General features: G+C 39.9%; 1 protein-coding gene across 1 annotated transcript in view; it reads left to right on the top strand.

Moving 5' to 3' along the window:
* Positions 1 to 2,103: 2,103 nt before the first annotated feature.
* The window catches only part of LOC119504577, a 108,810-nt gene continuing 89,723 nt past the window's right edge, over positions 2,104 to 21,190 (top strand). The window contains exons 1-3 of the mRNA XM_037796821.1: positions 2,104 to 2,236; positions 9,227 to 9,353; positions 17,922 to 17,983. Of these exons, the coding sequence (XP_037652749.1) occupies positions 9,266 to 9,353; positions 17,922 to 17,983 (150 nt within the window). The 5' untranslated portion in view covers positions 2,104 to 2,236; positions 9,227 to 9,265. The remainder of the gene's footprint in view (positions 2,237 to 9,226; positions 9,354 to 17,921; positions 17,984 to 21,190) is intronic.

Raw genomic sequence — 21,190 nt, 5'->3', positions numbered from 1 at the left:
TATATATGCATATATAGAGAGAGAGAGAGAGAGAGAGAGAGAGAGAATGTAGTGACCAGCAGCCGGCTCTTCACTGGTGGAATCTATGGTCAAAGAGGGGTGTTACCGTAGACCCATGCAGTGTGTATTCAATCTTTTCTAATTTACTAAAATGCATAACATTGCTGATCCAAGCGTCATGGGATGGTGATGGAGGAGAGGATGACTTCCAACTAGTCAATCAGTCTTCTAGCCGATAAGGTCAAGACGGTATCGGGTATTACCCCAAAGAGAGCCGTTAATGTCCACAACTGTTGCAAACAGGGTTAACATCAGGATGAGTTTGAAGTTTGCTCAGTTGTGATGGAACTGTAAATGTTCAAACCTTTAGTATAAGACTCATCTATGTTTACTCAGGGAACAATAAATGAAAAAGCACTGCCACTGAGGTGCCCTTGGGCAAGGCACTTGGCCTGCAGTGAAAGACGTCGGTTTAAACAGCTCATAATGAAACAGAAGATCATGAATGTTGCTTCAGCTCTCATCATATAGTGTATAAATCAGGTTTCCCTGCAGACGTGAGCAGCCCGGCAGTAACATGATGTTGTGCTGACCTCTGCTGCTCACTTCTAGTATTGATATACCGACGTTTCACATGTTGTTTCACAAGTTGCAGCAGTTTAATCAGGTCTTACTTTGATGCCTTTTTGACTTTGTAATTTTGCATACTTTGTTATTACTGTGCTTCTTAATGATGTTGTAATTTTGTCTGTTCCTAATGTTTTCAGTTTTGCTGGAACTATGCGGATAGCTTATTTGTGGCCGCATAAACAACACATCTATAGACATATCTTTATGCACATTACTGCCTAAAATGAAAGGTACCTACTGTACTATACCAACAGCGCCCGTAGTTCTGCACCAATATTTTGAATGCTGCTCATTCCTTCATTCACTCAACTTGTAATCCTCTATCTTCTGTCCTCTGGTACCCTTATTTGTTACCATTTACTTACTGTAATTGATTTTGTTGACAATTCTTGGATAGGTTTTTTCAAGCTTGTCTGATGAAAAAAATATCTAGTTTCATACTTTGCAAATATAATCTGTCACGACACTGGAGCTCTGTGCGTTTCTGAAGTGTTGAGCCAGCCTGTGTGATCTTTGACCTCCGTGTCAGCTCTTCAGCAATCTAGGGCACCCTGGGAAACATAAGGATCATAGGAGGAGTAGCATAATGTGTTTTAATTTGCTTTTTTAAATTGTTAATTAACTCTGACTTAGTGGTCATTAAAAGGACATTTAGTTTGTGATAATTTGAGCATCTGTTGCCTATTCCTAACTAAGACTTTTGAGTAATTTTTTTGCCACTATTTTTTTGCCAAATAGCTTAACATTTTTTAAAAAGAGATTCTGACTCAAACGGATCACTTCCTGCTTGTAAGACAAATATTATTGTTTAACAACAAAAAAGTAATGCTTATTGTAATGAATGTTGGTTGTATTGTAAATCTCTGACATTTAATAATTGAAAATCTGCAAAAGAACTGCTAAGAAGTGTAAGATTGTACCAATTAATACTACTAACATGTACTTTAATATATTTTTCTTTTTACAATATATGTACTTGTACTAATATATTTTATTATTTATTGTTTAGTTTTTTTTGTACTTAGACACATATGGATTTTAATCATATAATTAGAATAGGATTTTTTTTTCTATTTTATTTTTATGATTTTATACTATGTTCAACCTGCCTTGTTGTCTAAGTTTGATTATAAATTAGGCTAACGTTGCCACTGCAGCAAGTTAAGGTTTGACTAATGAGTGCAGTTTAATGATCAGTAACGTCTGCTAAAAGGTGCACATTCACCAAAAATAAAAATGGCATAGTTTTAGTTGTCATCAGTCAAATTGGACCAAATGGGAGGGCGTGTGTGTGTGTGTCTGTGTGTGTGTGTGTGTGTGTGTGCGTGTGTGTGTGTGTGTGTGTGTGTGTGTGTGTGTGTGTGTGTGTGTGTTGAACCCTGACTGGGGTTCTATATTTAGTCTCCCAGTGAGTTTTGGGCGTTATGGCTCCGGCTTCTCCGGTGTCAGCCCGACCCGGCCTGGAGCTCTCTGCAGCCTGCAGATCAGTCAGCTTCAGGTTTCACCTCCACCAACTACTACACAGCAAGATCTGCTCCTCCACACTGGAAACCATTATTGGCTGGACCTGCATCTTCTAACCAAAAAGCACACTCCTCTGCTGCATGTAAGTACAGACAACCTCTTGTTTTTATTTACTACGAATAGTATCTGCAGTTGTAAATATTGCATTGGGTCTTGACTGTGTTATTTGGTGGTGAGGTTTACATAACCCAGCTCTAATTGATCCCAGGTATCATTATGTTATTGCGGTCTTGCCCTGTGTTTCCTCTGCCTTGTGTGATTTGTCATTATAGTCTTGTTAAACCTGCAGGGCAACCACTTGTTACGTTATTAAAAAAGTCCTCTGGTCCTCCTCAAGGACTCATTACAGCTGAACTGGTCTGAAAGCAGCCGAACACACGTGTTCCCTGATGCTATTTTTGGGCCTTGACAGCTTCATAACAGCGACACTATCTCACATTCCTGCAGTCAAAGGGAGTGCACTTTGTAGCACTTCATAATTATATACTGCAGGAATATAAAAACAAACTAATTATAAATGGTTTGAAATTGGCATTAGAGATGTTAATATCCTACATATGCATGATGTAATAGTAGATTATTATTATTAGTATTTTATTGTGCCCTCGTAATAATTGCATGGTATTGTATGTATTCCTTATTGTTTCTTAAATATAACATTTTGTTGCTATGTCTAAAAAAATATCTATTTAATTTAGGGCTGCAATAACAATTATTTTCATTGTCAATTAATCAGGATTGATTAATTGATTAGTTGTTTGGTCTATAAAATGTTAGAAAATGTCGATCAGTGTTTCCAAAAGTGCAAGATGACATCCTCAAATGTCTTGTTTTGTCCACAACTCTTATGTAATATTATTATTATTAACATCTAGGGAACTGGAAATAGAGATTTTTTTACTTTTTTTACTCTAAAAAAAAAAATACTACCCTGCAACATTTTATTTTATTTTATTATATACATTTTATATTCATTTTCAAATGGATAATCTTCCTTGTTGAAGCTTTATATGCACCGTAATCTTCTCTGTACCTCATGTCAATTCTTTTTCTGATTTTTAAGGGCTAGAGTGTTTGTGTAATCATTGCTTTCTGGTGGAAAATGTTTTGCCTGTAAGACTTTAAGATTATAGTTTAGGTTAAGTGCTAAGTGGGCATTCTCTTCATGTGTCTTCAGCTCTATGAACAAACATAAATCCAGAGATTGTGCTTCAGCCTGAGAGCCCATTCGGTTATATTAATCAACGCTTCCCGGCTGCTAACGCTGATGAACAACATTGACACAACCCACCTATGTAGAGGATAATTGTCGTGACTTGAGAATCATTCTGCTAAGCACACTGGATTAGAAATGCATATCACGGTATGCATGGTATTATGACCTGGTTTGATTGGCGGCATACCGGGGATCTGCATGGCGGATGGTCGGTCACAGCCCAAAGGTTAGAGCAGCTGCCTGCTGACTAGAAGGTTTGAATCCCAACCATTCAGGAAAAGCTGGATGTGACTAACACCTGCCTTTCTGCAAGTGACTTGAAGTAACAAAGGAGTGGCAGTGACCTTTTCACAGTGTTAACTGATTTATTGCATCATCATAAGGATCCATCTAATATATTCTCCTGTATTTTTCTGTGAAAATCCCAACTGTCATTGCTTTAAAACTATTATTTTTCACTTGAGAATTGACACAAACTAGTCTCCTTCTTCGGTGCTTTTAAGCTAAAACTCACCCAAGCCAGATCTCAGTGACCTCAAGAGAATATCCAGAGATCTTGCATGTTAAAGCTGAAGTCGGCACATATGATAGAAAGTTATTTTTATAAAACTGTCACTATATCCTGACAGTAGTGCAGAAGGGGGCGTACACATGTCACGTTTTTTGCGCCCTCAAATCCATCGTTGTCAATGTAGATGCACGGCAGGCACGCTCAAACGCGGGAGCAACGCAATCGTGACGCCCAAGTGTTGTCCCACGGACTATTTTACTTGATTCACCCTTCATAAACTGACAGGGAAATCGAGCAGTTAAGCTACTGTGAGGGATTCACGGAGCCTGAAATCCATTAATCATTGCTCTGACTTTGGTTAAGTCAGTGAGGATTTTGCTGCTAAATTGCCGCGACTTCATTATCGTCATTACAGCGTGCAGGTTTTGGTTGCCTAGTAACGGCAGGTGCGACAGGAGCATAACCTCCCAAGCACCTTGGATAAAAGAAAGCGGTACTGTTGGCGTTTCCCACGTGTTTTTAGACATCCCCGAAGACAGATAATCTGTGATAAAAACAAAGCTGCCAATCACTGCTCGCAAAACTCCGACCAAACTGTCAACCTCGGCAGCTCTGACCAAATATGAATCAATATTCTGTTACTGTAATGCCTGTAATGATTTCTCGCCTTATTTAATATTTGTAGAAACATAATCTAGTGTACTGTTTAGCTGTCGAGCCAAAACCAAGCAACGCCCAGCGGCCGGAGCAAACCAGTTTCACGAGCAGTGATTGACAGCTGCCCAGAGACAGCTGATTGGTTGTTTTCCTTCAGGTGTGGTGGAATCATGCAAATGCCATTAGAAGCACTAGGAGGAGGCAGAGAAACATTTCACAGATTATCTGTCTCATGCACTACTTGTCAGGATATAGTGACAGCTTTATATTTGCTCAAAGTTACCGACTGCAGTTTTAAAAACAAGTGTGCCTGCAGGATATTTGTCCCAAACTCACCTCTGTGTTGTGTTGTCAGTGAAATGAAAGCAGAGATCGCCTCTCCCTTTTGCTATTATCATATCTTCCAGGGTGTGTCTGGGAACACTCCTTGACAGGTTCTGCAACACCGGAGCTGTTGATTTATCGCCCAGGCTTTAGACAAACAGTACAAAGACCTGCTGATCATTTAGAGAGAACTAATGAGAGAGGCTTGTTGTTGTTGCAGAGTGAGTCATGACTTTGAGAAGAGAAGGAGAGCATCAGGAGAGAGTTGTTTTTGTCCAACCTGACGCTGCGAGGGAATGTGGTAGATGTGGTTTCCACAGGTGTTTGTTTACATCTACTGTGCAAACTGTGGATGTCAGAGTGTTCGTCACACTGCTTCAAATCACTTCAGCTCAGTCCTGACTTGTGTTGGTTATATGTTAATACTTCAACTCAGTTTAGTTTTGTTCTATCAATTAAAAATGTATAATAATTCTATTATGGCATTCAAAGTTGATAATAGGTGATAATAACGTGAAACCTAAAGAATCCATTGGTACCAACCATGTCATACTAGCTTGTTGCGTTGGAGGCTAAATAACGCTCCAAGCTGAACACAAAACAATGACAAAAGCACAATCTCGTGCCACTTTGCATTTCACTGCACATCCTGTATGAGTACGTGATAAATAGAACTGTTGAATCTCACAGGTACTGCATTTAGCATAAAACAATATGCTCAAACAGCTGTCAGTGTGTCAGTGTGCTGACTTGACTATGACTTGCCCCAAACTGCATGTGATTATCATAAAGTGGGCATGTCTGTAAAGGGGAGACTCGTGGGTACCCATAGAACCCATTTACATTCACATATCTGGAGGTCAGAGGTCAAGGGACCCCTTTGAAAATGGACATGACAGTTTTTTCTTGTCAAAGATTTAGCCTAAATTTGGAGTGTTATTTAACCTCCTTTGCAACAAGCTAGTATGACATGGTTGGTACTGATGGATTCATATGATAGCAGTATCTTCACTCTAGCTTTAAAACAACAACAACAACCTAAAAACTGATTGTAATGTAACTTAAAACCTGAGATCTTCCTCAACTCTCTAGGTTGCCTATAACACCCTCCGGACTGATTTCTATGTGAAGGACTCGGGAGGGTTTTGCTTCGTAACGTTAGCTGATGAAGTCACTTGCAAATGGCAAGCTATTTGGTATCATGGAGATTGGACGTTACAGATAGTAATGGTGATATATGACCGTAATGTAATGTCACGTCACGTCACTGTTTTGGCCGACGCCCAGGAGGATCGCTTGCGCCCTATACGGAGTGCGAGCACGTACACAAGCAACAGGGTGCAGTTCACTTAACAGCCACCGGTGTCATTAATAACAAGGATTTCTGAAAGTTACATATAGTAACTTAGTGGCATTAAAACAAATTAGCGTGTTATTATCGCCGACCTTTGACAGCCTTAATAAATATGTTTAAAAATGGTTTAACGCTGGTGTCTTGGCCTCCTGACGTCCCCCTCCCTGTGCTTTTTCCAGCACAGTGTCTCTCTGCTATGTGTTTCACTGCCCTCTGCCTTGTTGCTACAATTAGAGCTGACCGGAGAGACTTGTGACTTTGGCTCAGAGAAACTGTCACGGGCTCGCTCTCTGTTTCCGTCTCTTGCCCTTCTGTGGGCTCGCCCTTCATTCTCTTCTGTCTCTTACTTATAATCTTCTTGTTACTCTCTCTTTGTCTTTTTCTTTCTTTTCCCCTTTAGGTTCATCTCATTCTGCTGCATTTCTCCTTCCTTAACTGTCTTTTTGCTTCTTCCTCTCTTGATCTCTTCATCTGTCGTGCCTGACTGGTCTTCCTCACTTTTTCCTCTCTCTCTCTCTTTCCCATTCTCTTTTAGTTAGTTTTGGTAATGCATTCTTTGCTTATGACATTATCAGGCAAATACAACAAAACATTACAAATGTGTTTTTTTATGTAACGGCGAGCGGGTCATTGTTGCAAAATGCAACCCGACGGGGTGATGGACCCAGACGAAGGGGTTTATTTCACAACAATGACCGGCTCGCTGTACATTATCCCACTTGTTCCACGTCTACTTACTTACTACTCAACGGTCTGTTATAAAGAAATATCAGACCGTAGAACGCCGTAATTGACCAATCATAATTAAGTATTCAACAAAGCCATGTAATAAGCAATGATGACACCAATAATCAAATACAACCTCACACATTTAGATGAACAATCATATCACATTAATCTGTTTAACTTAGCTTAACTGCAAGGTATGAAAGATCAAATTTGGTAGTCCGAAAAGACGGTACCACATACTGTACCTTTGACCTGATGGAAACAACTCAAATTCACTAAAGAGGACATGTGATACATCACTGAGAGTTGTTTGCCTTTTCCTCGTCAACAATCGTGACTCATACAGCAGTGTATAACAACCTGATACGGTTTATTAGTTACAGACAATGAAGCTGTAATACATTCATATGATATCTGTGTTTGGGTCCCATTAGTTGACTCTCTATGAGTCATACTTGGACTTACTTCCTATCTCTCTCCCTCTGTTTCTTTCACCCCTGTCCACTGACTCTCTCCTCTCACCTCCCCCTCCCCCACACGGTCACTCCGTCTGCAGCTGACATGAAGCCTTGGGATAGCTCAAATGCCGTGCTTTAGTGGTTTAACCCCCACATACACAATGCATGTCTATGTGCATGCATTAATGCTTCTTGCACATGTTAATTTCTGCAGGACGCTTGTGTCGAGGTTGAACAGCAGCATGATGGGACTAACCTTGGACAAGGTTAAAACAGTGGGTTTGTTTTTGTGCACTTGAAGGCCAGATTCATTGTGACCAATGGGATAATCAAATTATTTAATTTAACATTATGAAGTATTTTAATTTGTTTTGCCGGTAATTTCACTTTCCTGAAAGACAGTTGAAAACAACTCTTTCAGAAATCGAATTATGCTAATTAGTGACAGTGTTACTTGTAGCCCACTACACATAAAATCAGTTATAGAAGACCAGCCAGAATAATTATCTGTATTGATATTACAGCAGCCTATTTGGTGAGCTTTAAATCTAATTCAAGGTTTTGCTGATCGCTCAATAAAGCTCCAGCTTATATTTATGGACTCTTGGTGCCATATTGTGTTACTGGCAGTTCCTCGGTCAATGCTCAAGACTAAAGCTGGGCATACATATTTACAGTAGTAACACATCACATCACTGTCTGTCACTACCTGCAACCTATTTCAATGCACTTCTGAATTCAGATGCAAATCAACATTTTACTATGATTAGAATTATACCAAATGTAGACACCTCTTCTTGGGCCTTTTCGTTGTTATTGTTGTAAAACACTTGTTGTCTGACTTTTACTCCTTCTAACCTGATGAGAATATATGGCTTTGACCTTTAATGACCTTATATTTGTCAGCCCCTAGCTAACAGTACATATTTGCACTTGTTCGGTGCTACAGAGAGCAAGTAATAAAACATAATACTGCCTGATTTGTCCACTTGAATGAGATCCCACCCCTTTGGCAGTACAGGCAGGTTCAAACAAAACCAGCAGCTACTGTTTGACCTGGTCTGACATGTTGGTGAGGCCTGGTGCCATATCACGCTGCTTTATTTTAGCCTCACTCACCTGTCCGTTCTCTTAAACTGCCAGTCATGTTTGTGATCAGCAGAAAAAGACATTCTGGTCAAATCAAATCAACGGCGCCTTTATTTTTCCAAGGTGTGATTTGTTTTGGCAGCAAATTTGGAAAGATGTCACACATTTTTCTCAGTTCACTTATTCATATCCCAGGGCAAGACGGAACAAGACAAAACACAGCCTTCATCCTGACAGATCAGCAGCTCCATAAAGGATGATAAACTCCCACTGAACTGTATTTAAGAACTGTTTTCAGCTGGTTTGTTGAAACGGTCTCGGTGCAGGTACACCACTTTCTGTGGCTTTGAATGATGCGACTGCTAAACTCAACACTTTGACTGTTTATTTGTTTCACGATGCTTTTAAATGCAATGTCCCGAATTGTGCAGAGGTCATTATTATACATCAAAATCAGATTTTGCTTGTGCATTACCTGTTAATCTGAATAAATCTGGAAGAGGTGTTCAAATGCCAATGCCACCATGATTAAATCACGCTGAAATACATACTAAGAAATATATAACTTGTGTTTATGTTGATTGTTAACTAGCAGAAATTCAATTTATAGGTAGGCTATCATTCAGACAGAAAGTCAGCTTTATCCATCAAACCTCAAATGAGAGATAATGTTATGCTTCACATTTTAATCTCCACTGGATTGCACTAACTCTGACTTTTCCTCTTTGTGTCAGAGCGGTGCCATGCTGCCGGGAGGCTGTGGATGAGAAAGTATGTCGTCAGACTTCTACCTCAGAGATGATCTGGTGGAGAGGGGGTTCATCCCCCTGGACATCGACAACGTCCACATGCTGCTGCAGGGTCAGTCTCTCGACACTTGTAGTACTGTGGTTTTACTACTTTAAGATTAGTTTCTGTATTATTTTTGCAGGTATTTTTGTGTTTTGAATACAGCAACTGTGGTGTTTTTATAGATTGGTGATTTACTTCAACAAGCATCCAGTCTGAGCTGAGTGAAGGCTCATTTTTTCTCTGCTCGCCCTGAGAGAAGTCTGAGGTCATGCAACTGTAAAAAGCAAAAGTTGTGTCTTGATTTCAAAGTCTTTATCTTGGTTACCGGCCAACATAATAACTATTAAGCCTCCGTTATGTGTTTAGCTCAAGAGAGCAGTTAGATGACTCCATCTCAGTCCGCTGCTGGCTCCATCCTGTTTCACTTTTGTCACTTTTTGTTTTGAGGTCATGCTCGCTTTAATCTGCTGAAACTGAACCCCCCTGCTCTCAGAGAGACATGAGTCATGTTGCAAAGAGCCGTCCGGAGGGAGAGAGCAGGAGGGTGGAGGAGATGATAAACGCTTCTCCCTCATTAAGTCGCTGTCTCCCAGGGCGTTTTTGAACATTTGAAGCAAAGCTGGGGTCGTCATTTGATCTTGTTCTTACTGTCTCTACGACACATATAGTCAGTTCTCAATATTACAAGTTGGTTTTCAGCTGGTGTGTCATTTTATCTGCAAGATTTTGTGTTTGATCTCTAGTTTTATGAAACTTTTAATATCAAAATGATTCATCCATATATATATATATATAACTGATGACATTCCCATCAGCCTCAGCTGTACTTATTGTGCTCGTAATCAGCAAATGTTAGCATACTAAAATGCTAAAACAAGATGAAAGCAGCATACTGCTCCAGTGTTTCCCACAGGATTTTGTGAGACTGTGGTGAGAGGGATCGGGGGCATGCTCCCCCGGAAGAACATTTAGTACATATTATAGTTAAATGCACCAATCTGGTGCACTTTGTGAGCAAAATTAAGAGGCTAGATCTATGAAGAATTGTGTGTTATTGTAAGCTATTTTGTGTTCTCATAAACACATTGGTTGTGTAGATATGAATGGTGATGGAGTCACACCCACAAAGCATGGTAAACGAGACGGGGTCTGTGTTTCTAGACGGGTCAGGTGGGTTGCCCGGCATGGCCGCAGACCCCTGACGCACTGATGACAGTTCGCCCCAGTTGACAGACATACCGAGAGCCCCGTCCCATCCCCCTTTAGATCATTGTGAAACTGTGGTGGGTACAACGTGCAGAAGGGATGATGTAGGTCTAAGCCTAATGCCCCCATGACATTCTGGTCTGTTTAAAAAAGACTTGGAAAGTCTTGTTTTATCGGTATTTGATATATTAAGTGGTAATGATGAAAGTACGTCAGTAAAGACACCGTACCGTATCATACTGTGCGTGCTGTGAATGTACGGGTGTATTCAGTGTTTGCATCAGCAGGGTTAAAAAGGATTCTAATGTGGTTTTATTATGTCGTGCTTTTAAAATGATTAACTGTGTCAGAACAGGAAGAAGGTTTGGTTGGATGTGTGCCTTATTAAGCCTCCTTCCAAGCTAGTATGACACGGTTGGTACCGATGGATTCATTAGGTGTTCTAGTTTCATATGATACCAGTATCTTCCCTCTAGCTTTAAAACTGAAAATCACAAGTTGCATTAATGCGTTAAAGAAATTAGTGGCGTTAAAACAAATTTGCGTTAATTTATTTTTAACCCGTTAACTTTGACAGCCCTAATTCATGGTCATATTTCCTCACCCCAGGCTTTGGAGTTTTCACTGGTGCAGGGTTGTCTTCCACATCACTTTTTTGTTTAAAACAAACGATCAATTTTGTGTCACTGCATCCAAGGGAGCGTTCGCTAGCTAATAGTGAAAACACAGTTGTTGATGTGTCATGATTAGCGCGGTGATGTTCAAACGTAACTGCTCATTGAAATGATGCATTTAATTTGATGTTTTTTTTTAGCACATTTAGATATAAAATAACTAGCTTTATACCAAAACATTTCGTTTTAAATGTAATCTATCCATTTGGCAGTGTACCTCCGCGGCCCACTGGGTGGTGCTCCGAGGCCCACTGGGTGGTGCTCCGAGGCCCACTGGGTGGTGCTCCGAGGCCCACTGGGTGGAGCTCTGAGGCCCACTGGGTGGTGCTCTGAGGCCCACTGGGTGGAGCTCTGAGGCCCACTGGGTGGTGCTCCGAGGCCCACTGGGTGGAGCTCTGAGGCCCACTGGGTGGTGCTCTGAGGCCCACTGGGTGGTGCTCTGAGGCCCACCAGGGCTGCTGCAGAATAGCTGATCTGAAACAAATCTTAATGCCATTATTTTACGAAGTATGATGCAATGTACTGTTTCATTGCATCTTATAAGAATGCAATACAATTTATCACTGCCAGGAGTTTAACAGTGAGTGAAAATATAAACATATCACAATTCAGTTGGAACAGAAAATCTAATTTATCAACAGCAGTTGTTGACACAGTTTACACGCACTCCTCCACCTGAACATCACATCTCTGCAATTCAGCATCTATCTAATCACCTATGTGCAGGGGTTAGGTTAGGTTATGTCAGGTAAGATATCCACATTTTTACCGCATGTGAAATTTGAATTTGACCCACATTTTCCAGCCTATGTATCCTAAATTGCCCAGGAGGACTAGCTTGTTGAGGGTCTTGTTTCAGCAGGCCTGAATCCTCTATGAGTCAGATTTAATAGAGGCGGAGCTCAGCTGATCTCACCTGCTTCACTGCAGGCTGAAAATGTAGACTGTTAGCTGGTTAGACACTCAAAGTAATTTCATAACAGTTTTTCCTTCATGGATCTGCAGCGTTTGGAGTCAGCGTGTTAACCCATATGTTTACTAGATTTAAACTGATATGCTCCAAAGTTTACTGACCTGAAAACCTGATTCAGAGTGATCCCATCATGGGTGAGTTTCTTTATTTGTCTCTAGTTTAGTTACTTATTGGTACAGAAGGAAACTGTGTAGTGTAAAGGCACAATACTATAATAGATATTATTATCAGCATATGAAAATGTTTACCTTAGGTGGACTTCTGCAGTCGATCTACTGCTATACACAAAACCGAAGGGGTGAAAGTCTCAACATTTGTTTGACAAATGTAAGATATAAATGTAGAATAAAGAGAATTTAGTTCATCGTATGCTTGGATACTTTTGAAAATAAGTTCTGCTCAGGACCATGATATGTTCATTTAGCAGTGTAATTTTATTATCAGCAAATAAATCAAAAGTCAAATACAGGCTTCTTTCCCTTTTGAAGTAAAGTTTGTTCTAAGGGCCAGGGTAGGTCTGGACCTGATAGGAAGAAATATTTCTCCTACCAAGTCATGCATGTATCCACTTCTTCAGTCACACATATTAGTTTAGTAATATATTGTCTCCTCCTAGAAAAAAAACAAACATTTTCAATTTCTAACAGGTTTGCTTAAAATCAGTTGGAAACACAGAGTGAGAGCTTAGCTCCAGTCCAGAGACGAGGTGTTATCAGTTATGTGTAAAATATAATAATGAAGAGATCATCGCCCTGAAGGCAGAACTGTGCTCTGACATTTAGGAGACATAAAGAAATGCCTGCTTTACAGGATATATGGTTATGAATCACTGTGGGAACATGAACATCAGCCACCAGTCAGATCACTAACTGCTAAATTTGCGACTTCACCAGACACAATGTTCAGAAGCAACTAGAAGGGGTCTTGGAGAGCGCAGACCTCCGCTAAGGCCATGCCCTATCTTGCAATGTTAATGAAACTGAAATATAATTTGTGTATCCTCCCAATGAGTCAGATCTGCTCCAAAATGTATTGGGTTCTTCCTTGACCCTTCCATTAGTTTCATAAAATTGGGGCCAGTAGTTTTTCCGTAATCCTGCTGACAAACAAACAAACTAAACTGAAAACACAACCTGCTTGGCCGAGGTATTAAAAGGCTTTGCAGTTATGTCAGGTTAGCACGTCAGCTGTGTCACTGAATCCCTCTCGCCTCTCTTTCAATTACTTTCAGTCACCTTCTTTGAATGCATTTTTTTTACTCTTAAAATACCAATAGACATGTTTTTTTTGCTTTAACTTTCATTATGAAGTAAATGTTGATTGCACAATATAATGGCTATAGAATAATGACACCATCGGCGTTTAGATTGGTTCCCTAATAAGCCTCAGGCTCACTGTGCAGTTCAATCTGCCAACGGGTACGAACTCCTGGAGCGGCTAGTCACTGAAAGGAGAATAGCTGGTCCACCTTGACAGCCCACCTTAAGTGAGCCTGAGCCGGATGTGTTGCTAGCTTCCAGGATAACTCTCTTCACTTTAATCTGCAGGTGGCTGGCAACCAAGACACAGGAACTTGGCTTGGGTCTTGAGGAGTTGTAGCGTTTATTCACCGACAAATAAACTGTACTACGTTTACAGCTATAACGATACTGATAACTTCATACTCACCATCACACGCGGGGTCTGTCGGACACTCGCTAACGTTACGCCGAACAGACACACAGCTGACAATCTCGCAGCTAAACTAATTGATGCGGTGGAGACTTTAACTGGGAAAGTGGCTGCATTTGTCCTCGACAATGCAACTCTCCCAGTCTGGTGAACCGGGGACTCAGTTGTCTGTTGTGCTCATACACTGCAGCTGGTGATAAATGATGGATTTAACCTGTTTGTGCATCGGCTTATTGTTGCAGCTGGGCGGCTTGTTAGGCACTAGAACCACAGCACCGCTGCATGCAACGCACTAATCTTGACGGTTAACGGTTAATGATCGGTTAAGGCAGATTTGTACCAGTTAAACTGTGGTTTGTCTTGTATTCTGCCAGCGATTTAAGAATAAATTGTTCCTTAAAAATTAAGTTGATAAAAATAACAATCCCATAATCCCATATTTTATAAGTCTAACGTGTACGATTAGTACGTGGCCACTGTAAGACTCAAATTGCTGATGATGACTATACATTTTAATTCCATTTTTATTGAGATGGAAGTGGTAGTTTTCTACTTCTATGAATTGTCATTATTTGTGTTTCTAATGAATTCTGTTATTGAAATAGTAGAGATTCATTTCAGGAATTTATGGATCGACTAAAATGTCAGCACTCTGGAACTGACTTGAAAGCGCTGTGGTTACAATGTTTAAAATAATTCTTCTGGCCAACTCTCAAGTGTGTCACAGCTCTCCAGTTTCTTCATCCTCTTGACCTGCCAGCCAGGAACTCTTGAAAACTTTAGGTTTCTCGTAATTTCTTGTGGTTTTGAAGATTAGTGATCAGCAGCGCTTCTCTCCAGATGTTCAATAACTCAGAGGGTCATGTTGCTAAAGGAAACCCCCTTCTCCCTCATCTGTTATGATACCAGATTAATTATAATTAGAGTCATCATGGGGGGCTTCCTATGATTAAGATTAGACTGGAAGTGACCTGAAGCCAAAGGGGGCCTGCTGTTAAACATATTAAAGCAGAAAATAGTCTGTAAACTGTTGATGCATCTCATAGGACCAAGCAGCATGGACGAGAGAGGAACACTAGCTTTTAGCCACGATAGCAAACAACATGACCTGGCTAGATGGCTAGATGATCCTTGTTGATGGTAAACCTTGTATAGCTTCTACCTCTTAACTGGTGTTTTTACTTGAAGTTTTACAACCCTTCTTGTTCTCAGCAACAATCACAACAATCAGACTTGTGGAACAGGTTGATTAAAGCCATTAAATTGGCTTAATACTGAATGCTGTTTGTAATCTGAGAACAGTGGACGTTTAGTAAAGCTCTGACTGAGATGTTTGTTGAGTCAGGAAGTTGATTTTTTTGAGGACAATGGAGAATGAGGACTGGATTATATGTGAGACTCTTCATACTGCCAGTGACCTGAATGACTTCATTGAGCTTTACGATGGTGAGTGGTGGACAATTCACTGACCAAATCTGTTGTTAATGATCTTTATATGATCTGAATGCGGATTCTGTAGCCTGTCTCAGAAAATTGTAATCTAGTTTTTATTTATGCATATGCTGTATATTACAGTTTCCCTTAAGATTAATCAACAAATTCAATGTTAAATGAAAATGATTGAAGCTCTACTTCACTGATTATGCATGCTCTTTATTAGTAACACCCCTCTTTACTAGGGATGGGTATTGTTAAGAGTTTAACGGTACTACTACTATTACCAATACTGCTCATCGATCGATTATTTTTGTTATTTTTTAAAAGAAATTTAGACAAATTAATAACAGAATTAACATTGCTTTATTTTGTCATATATAGTGTATATGAGAGAGACACACAGAGCTCTCCTCTGGATTGTAAAATGCATCGTTGATGCATGTTTTAATCTTATTACAAATCAGAAACAGAGTTTGTGAGATCAAAGGTGCAAGATAACGTTTATGAGGCCAAAATCAATAGGAAATCAATTTTCTTAATTTCTCCAAAACCAATAGCAGAACCGTTAATCTCAGAGTTTATCAATACTACTACATCTAAATGCATGTCAATATGTCGGTAGAAATACATGTTAGGGTCGGGCCACCATCAGCCCAACAACCGGCGATTGCGATATATTCGCGGAGATGTGCTCGAGCGATGAGTAAAGGAAATACTTCTCCTTATTAAACAGAAAAATACAACCGCACACCTTCTGAATTCAAGTTTCTCTACACTTCATTCAAACTCAACAGAAACAAAATACAATTCACCCAAACCCAAACTCTGGTTTGGTCAAAATAAATCCTTAATTCACAGAGTTAGATATGAAAATATGTCGACTCTACGTGCTGTTTCCCCCCCGCTGTCTCTCTCTCCGGCTGAGCAGCAGCTGAGTGGTTCTCATTCTTCCTAGGTAAACCATTAAATTAGCAAAATAAAGTGACAAAAAACAAACCGGCGATGTACTCAGCCAATAGCCGATATATTCGTCCTATCGCTCAACCCTCATACATGCATGAAGTGTCTTATTCCCATACATTTACTTGCAGGTGAGTTGAAGTCAGTATATGTGCAGCTCCTCTATGTCAAACTGCATTCAAATTATATTTCAAATCTAATGGAAGGGCTTTAAACATACTGTAGATGTATGTCAGAAAAGTATTGCAAGCTGTCAACAACCTATTTGAAAGTAAAAAAGAAGATTTATGGGGATGCTTGACTTGCTTGCAGCTGTTTGTGCTGAATTGTTTTCTGTGGCTTTCATTATGCACTGACGCTCTGCTTGTTCAGACAACACACAGACCAAATACCTCTGTTGGTGATGATCACGCACAAAGCTTTTCCAAACCGATTGGCCAAACCTGTGGGCGTTAGCTACAATGATAACCTGCCTTTAAAAGGTAAAGTTATTATAGTTATTATAACACCTGGCTAATTTCACAATAAGTGTACAAAACTCTTTGACTGCCTACCGTTTAAGTGACTTGTTGCACACTGACATTGTGAGGGCTCTGATACCTTTGAGACTTTACTGAACAAATGTAATCTATTTTGAGGCCTTCGGCTGACTCAAATAAACAAATATTGGCTGACATAGTGTGCTTTGATTTGTGCTTCCAGTCGATCTTCCATAACTATCCTGGAAGCTCAGTTTGACTTCGACAGAGGAATCTTGTTTTACCGCCTCGTAGGCCCATGAACGCATGTTGAGTCTGTAGAACAATGTGTAAAGCTTGGGATTACAATTTAACCAGACTATGTCTCTGGTTAAAGTTGACAGTGTCTCATACCTTAAAGGAGGAATTAGGAAGATTGACAGTGTGTTTGAAAATTACAGATATGACTGGAGTACGTGTATTTTCACCTTGCCGTCAGACAGTCGTTTCCAACGGGGAACTGAACCCTTTATCTATTCTCTCTTCAAAGCCACCAGACTCCATTGACAAAAACAGTAATTTTGACCTCACAGAATACTAGAGTTGCTGGTCTACCGCTGCCTCGATCGGTTAGCTTGTTGGTGTTATTGTGTGACTTTGGTGTTTTAAAGGGTCAATTCGGATTCATCAAAGTCACACAATAACACAAACAAGCTAACCGATCCAGGCAGCGGTAGATCAGCAACTCCTGTGTTTTGCAAGGTAAAATTACTGTTTTTGTCAAAGGAGTCTGGTGGCTTTGAAGAGAGCACACATAATGGACTCGGTTCTTTCAAATATTTTCATTAGGAAGCATGTGCACATCAGTAATATGGACTTCTGTGAAGTAGATGTCATGCCTACCAACATTGACTACATGAGATGGGATGTACATCCTCTACCGTAGAGTTTGAGTTAGTTCATTTTCACAATTGACCATTTCTGTCTTTTTTCTGGAGAGGACAGTGTTGTCCAGTCTACTTTGGTCTCATGGTGGCTGCAGCTAACTGCTCTCTGAGCCAGTCAGATATGCAGCACACTTGCACTGCTGCTGATAATATTAGCGATCAGGGAAATTGAGACAACTCTACAGTTGCACTCAATATAAATAATTCATGACCTTAATGCCTACGCTTTGAATGTGCACTACTTGAGTGATTTATTGTTTCGATGTGGTGATATATGAATTAAACTTTGTGTGTTTGTTCTTCCTCAACAGTGGAACAAGAACAGATTCAGAAGAAGACCTTCACCAACTGGGTCAACGCTCAGCTGACAAAGGTGAGTCGTGACTCAAAGCTTTATAGAGTATTACTAACCTTTCAGTCTTTTTATTGTATAGAGACCCTTTATATCATCAGATAAGACTCTTTAGTATGTTTTATGTTACATTACACAGCTTGTTTTAGCCATTTTATCCTGTCATAGTCTTGTAATTTAGACACAGTAATTTCCACTCCCTAAACTGAGCTGATGCAGCTTAATAACAGAGTGCAGGTGAGAAGGAACATGTGAGGGCATGAGTAGAGGATCAGCTCACTTTATACTGTGCACACATATTCTCTTAATATAAAGAAAGACATTAAAATGAGGGTGCATCTGTCTTTATATAAGCCTCTCTCAGTAAATATGTTTTTACAACCAGTAAATTCTAGTCACACATATTTTCTTATGTATATACTAGGGCTGTCATTTCATTAAAATATTTAATCGTGATTAATCACATGATTGTCCATAGTTATTGGTGATTAATCTTAAGTTAATTGCACATTTTTTATTTGTTCAAAATTTACCTTAAAGGGAGATTTGTCTATTTGAATAAACTGCATGTGATTATCATAAAGTGGGCATGTCTGTAAAGGGGAGACTCGTGGGTACCAATGGATTCATCAGGTTTTTTAGTTTCATATGATGCCAGTATCTTCACTCTAGCTTTAAAACTGAGCTCACTACAACCTTAAAATCACAAGTTGTGTTAATGCGTCAAAGAAATTAGTGGCGTTACAACAAATTTGGGTTAACTTGTTATTATCGGGTTAACTTTGACAGCATTAGTATACAGTACACATATAGAATATATCATGACTAAGATCTTGAAAAGTATGTTTGCAATCAAGAATCATTTTAATTCAAAATGCTTTGGTGTATAGTATGTAATATGGGATGCAATGTAATAACTCCTGAAGGGAAATCAGGTCATAAAGATATCACATTGCAAATACATACACACATTGTATGCACAAAACATTAAGAGCATCCTCGCAGACATTTCCTTTTACAAAATCAATTCCTCAGTTTATTATTATTTTTTTTTAAATCCTTCTTCTGTTTACATCATCTTATTTTCATCCTTTTCTGATCGGTCAATTTTTCTATAATTTTGGAGAAAATCAAGAAATAATTGGTACAGTTAATTAACCTCATCAGTGACGGCATGAAACCTGTAAAAATCCCCGTCATTTTGAACCCTCAGTGTACATATTGGGGATAAAAATCACAACAGCACATTTGATTTTATCTTGGCTCCCTCTGAAATACTAAAATGTGTCAGCTGAGGATAATAAATTCTCCTGAAAGACATCTAGGAGCAGAGGAAACCAAAATAAATCCATGAGTTTCGTGATGCTATGCTTGCAATATCCAACCTTGTAAGACACAACCACATCTCTTTATTACCATCGGAGGGCTTTTCCCGGTCAGCAGCTTGTGTTTACAGAAAATCCAGCATGACCTGAATTTGGAGATTTGAGACAACACAGGCTACTGTCTCGTTCTCAAACTACCTCCTAACATGAGTCAGCAGCAGCTTTGTTCCCGCCTCATGGTGGAGGTCAGCTGTGACGGTGGGGTGGAGGTGGGGGACTGACTGTGTACATATATATAGCATTGAGGAGCAAGGTTCACAGCACACAGACAGACAGCAACAGACGGCCAGCACCACCCACCCACCCACCACACCCCTGCGGTCCACCCACCGAGCGTCCTCCCACCTCTGGGCTCACGTTGGACTCCAGTAAACTGAACGGTGGAGATAATTGTTAATCCTTTGGCGGTAGTTCATATTAGAGATCACATTGCAACAGAAGCTTGTGTCACATGTGAATAGTTGTCTTTCCATAATGCTCTGTGTCCACTTTGGGAAGTCGCTGACATTCAACAGGAACGCCTGGAGGGAATATCTTCAAATTTGGCACAAACTTGGACTCAAGGATGAACTGATTACATTTATATAGTCAAACGTCAAGGTCACTGTGACCTCACAAAACCCTTTTTTTGGCCATAACTCAAGAATTCATACGCTAATTATGACAATTTCACACTAATGTCAACAACGTGATGTCATCAACAGACATAGATGTAAACCGCAACTTGATTGGCATACAACCGCGAGGTGCTAATCCTAGTTCTTTATCATAAACACATAATATAACTCTTTATATTTGCTCCTACTGCAGATACTGCTCACATATTTCCCCTCGGGATAAATAAAGTTCTTTTGAGCTTCACCACCATGTGCTTGAACATTTAACTGATTTTAATTGGACGTCACAAGGAGCAAGTCAACCTTTTAGCTCAAGAAGCCACACAAACATGGAACATTCCAGTCGCATGCCTCACAGATTCAACAGATTGTGCTGCAGAAACATTTCTTGCACTTCTTCATCAGTTTTGGTCCATATTTTAATGAGTGTGATCGGGGAGTTTTCATGTTTTTGAGTAATGTTTTGTAATGTTCTTTGAGTTTTGGTTACCAAATTTTTGTAAGCATGACTTATTTTACAAGAACTTGAACGCTGTATTGAGCAATTATAACCAAATGTAGAGAATATGTCTACTTAATAAAGGAATCTTGAATCTACTTACTAACTTTCTAATAGAATAGATGTTGCAGCCTTGGTGTTGCCTCTCTGAGTGTTTTATACCTGCAAAAGAAAATATTAGGGCTGTTGCCGGGCAGTTGTGGCTCAGAGGGCAGAGCAGGTTGTCCACCAATCAGAAGGTCGGTGGTTCGATCCCCGGCTGCTCCGGGTCACATGTCGATGTGTCCTTGAGCAAGACACTTAACCCCAAACTGCTCCTGAAGGCATAGCCATCGGTGTGTGAATGAGTATTTAGATTAGATCCTGATGGGCAAAGTTGGCACCTTAGCAGCCTCTGCCATCAGTGTGTGAATGGGTGAATGCTGACATGTGAAGAATGATGACTGTAAAGCGCTTTGAGTGGTCGGAAGACTAGAAAAGTGCTATATAAGTCCAAGTCCATTTACCATTTGCAGTGAAGGAATTTCCCCTGCGGTAATATTGATTGGCTCAACAGTACGAAATTCCTTATTATTGCCATTTTTTTGTAGTGATGCACAGATCCGACTTTTTCAGTCCCGATACCGATAGCAATACTAAGGCTTTTTGTATCGACTGATACCGTGTACTGATCCGATACCAGGGTTTAATTAATAAGCTGTATGCCTCACTGTGTGGAAATGACCGG

This window comes from Sebastes umbrosus, chromosome 16 (assembly GCF_015220745.1).
Source record: "Sebastes umbrosus isolate fSebUmb1 chromosome 16, fSebUmb1.pri, whole genome shotgun sequence".
In the NCBI taxonomy this organism is placed as follows: Eukaryota; Metazoa; Chordata; class Actinopteri; order Perciformes; family Sebastidae; genus Sebastes; species Sebastes umbrosus.
Note: the sequence above shows the minus strand (reverse complement) of the source record. Positions and strands in the feature narration are given on the sequence as shown.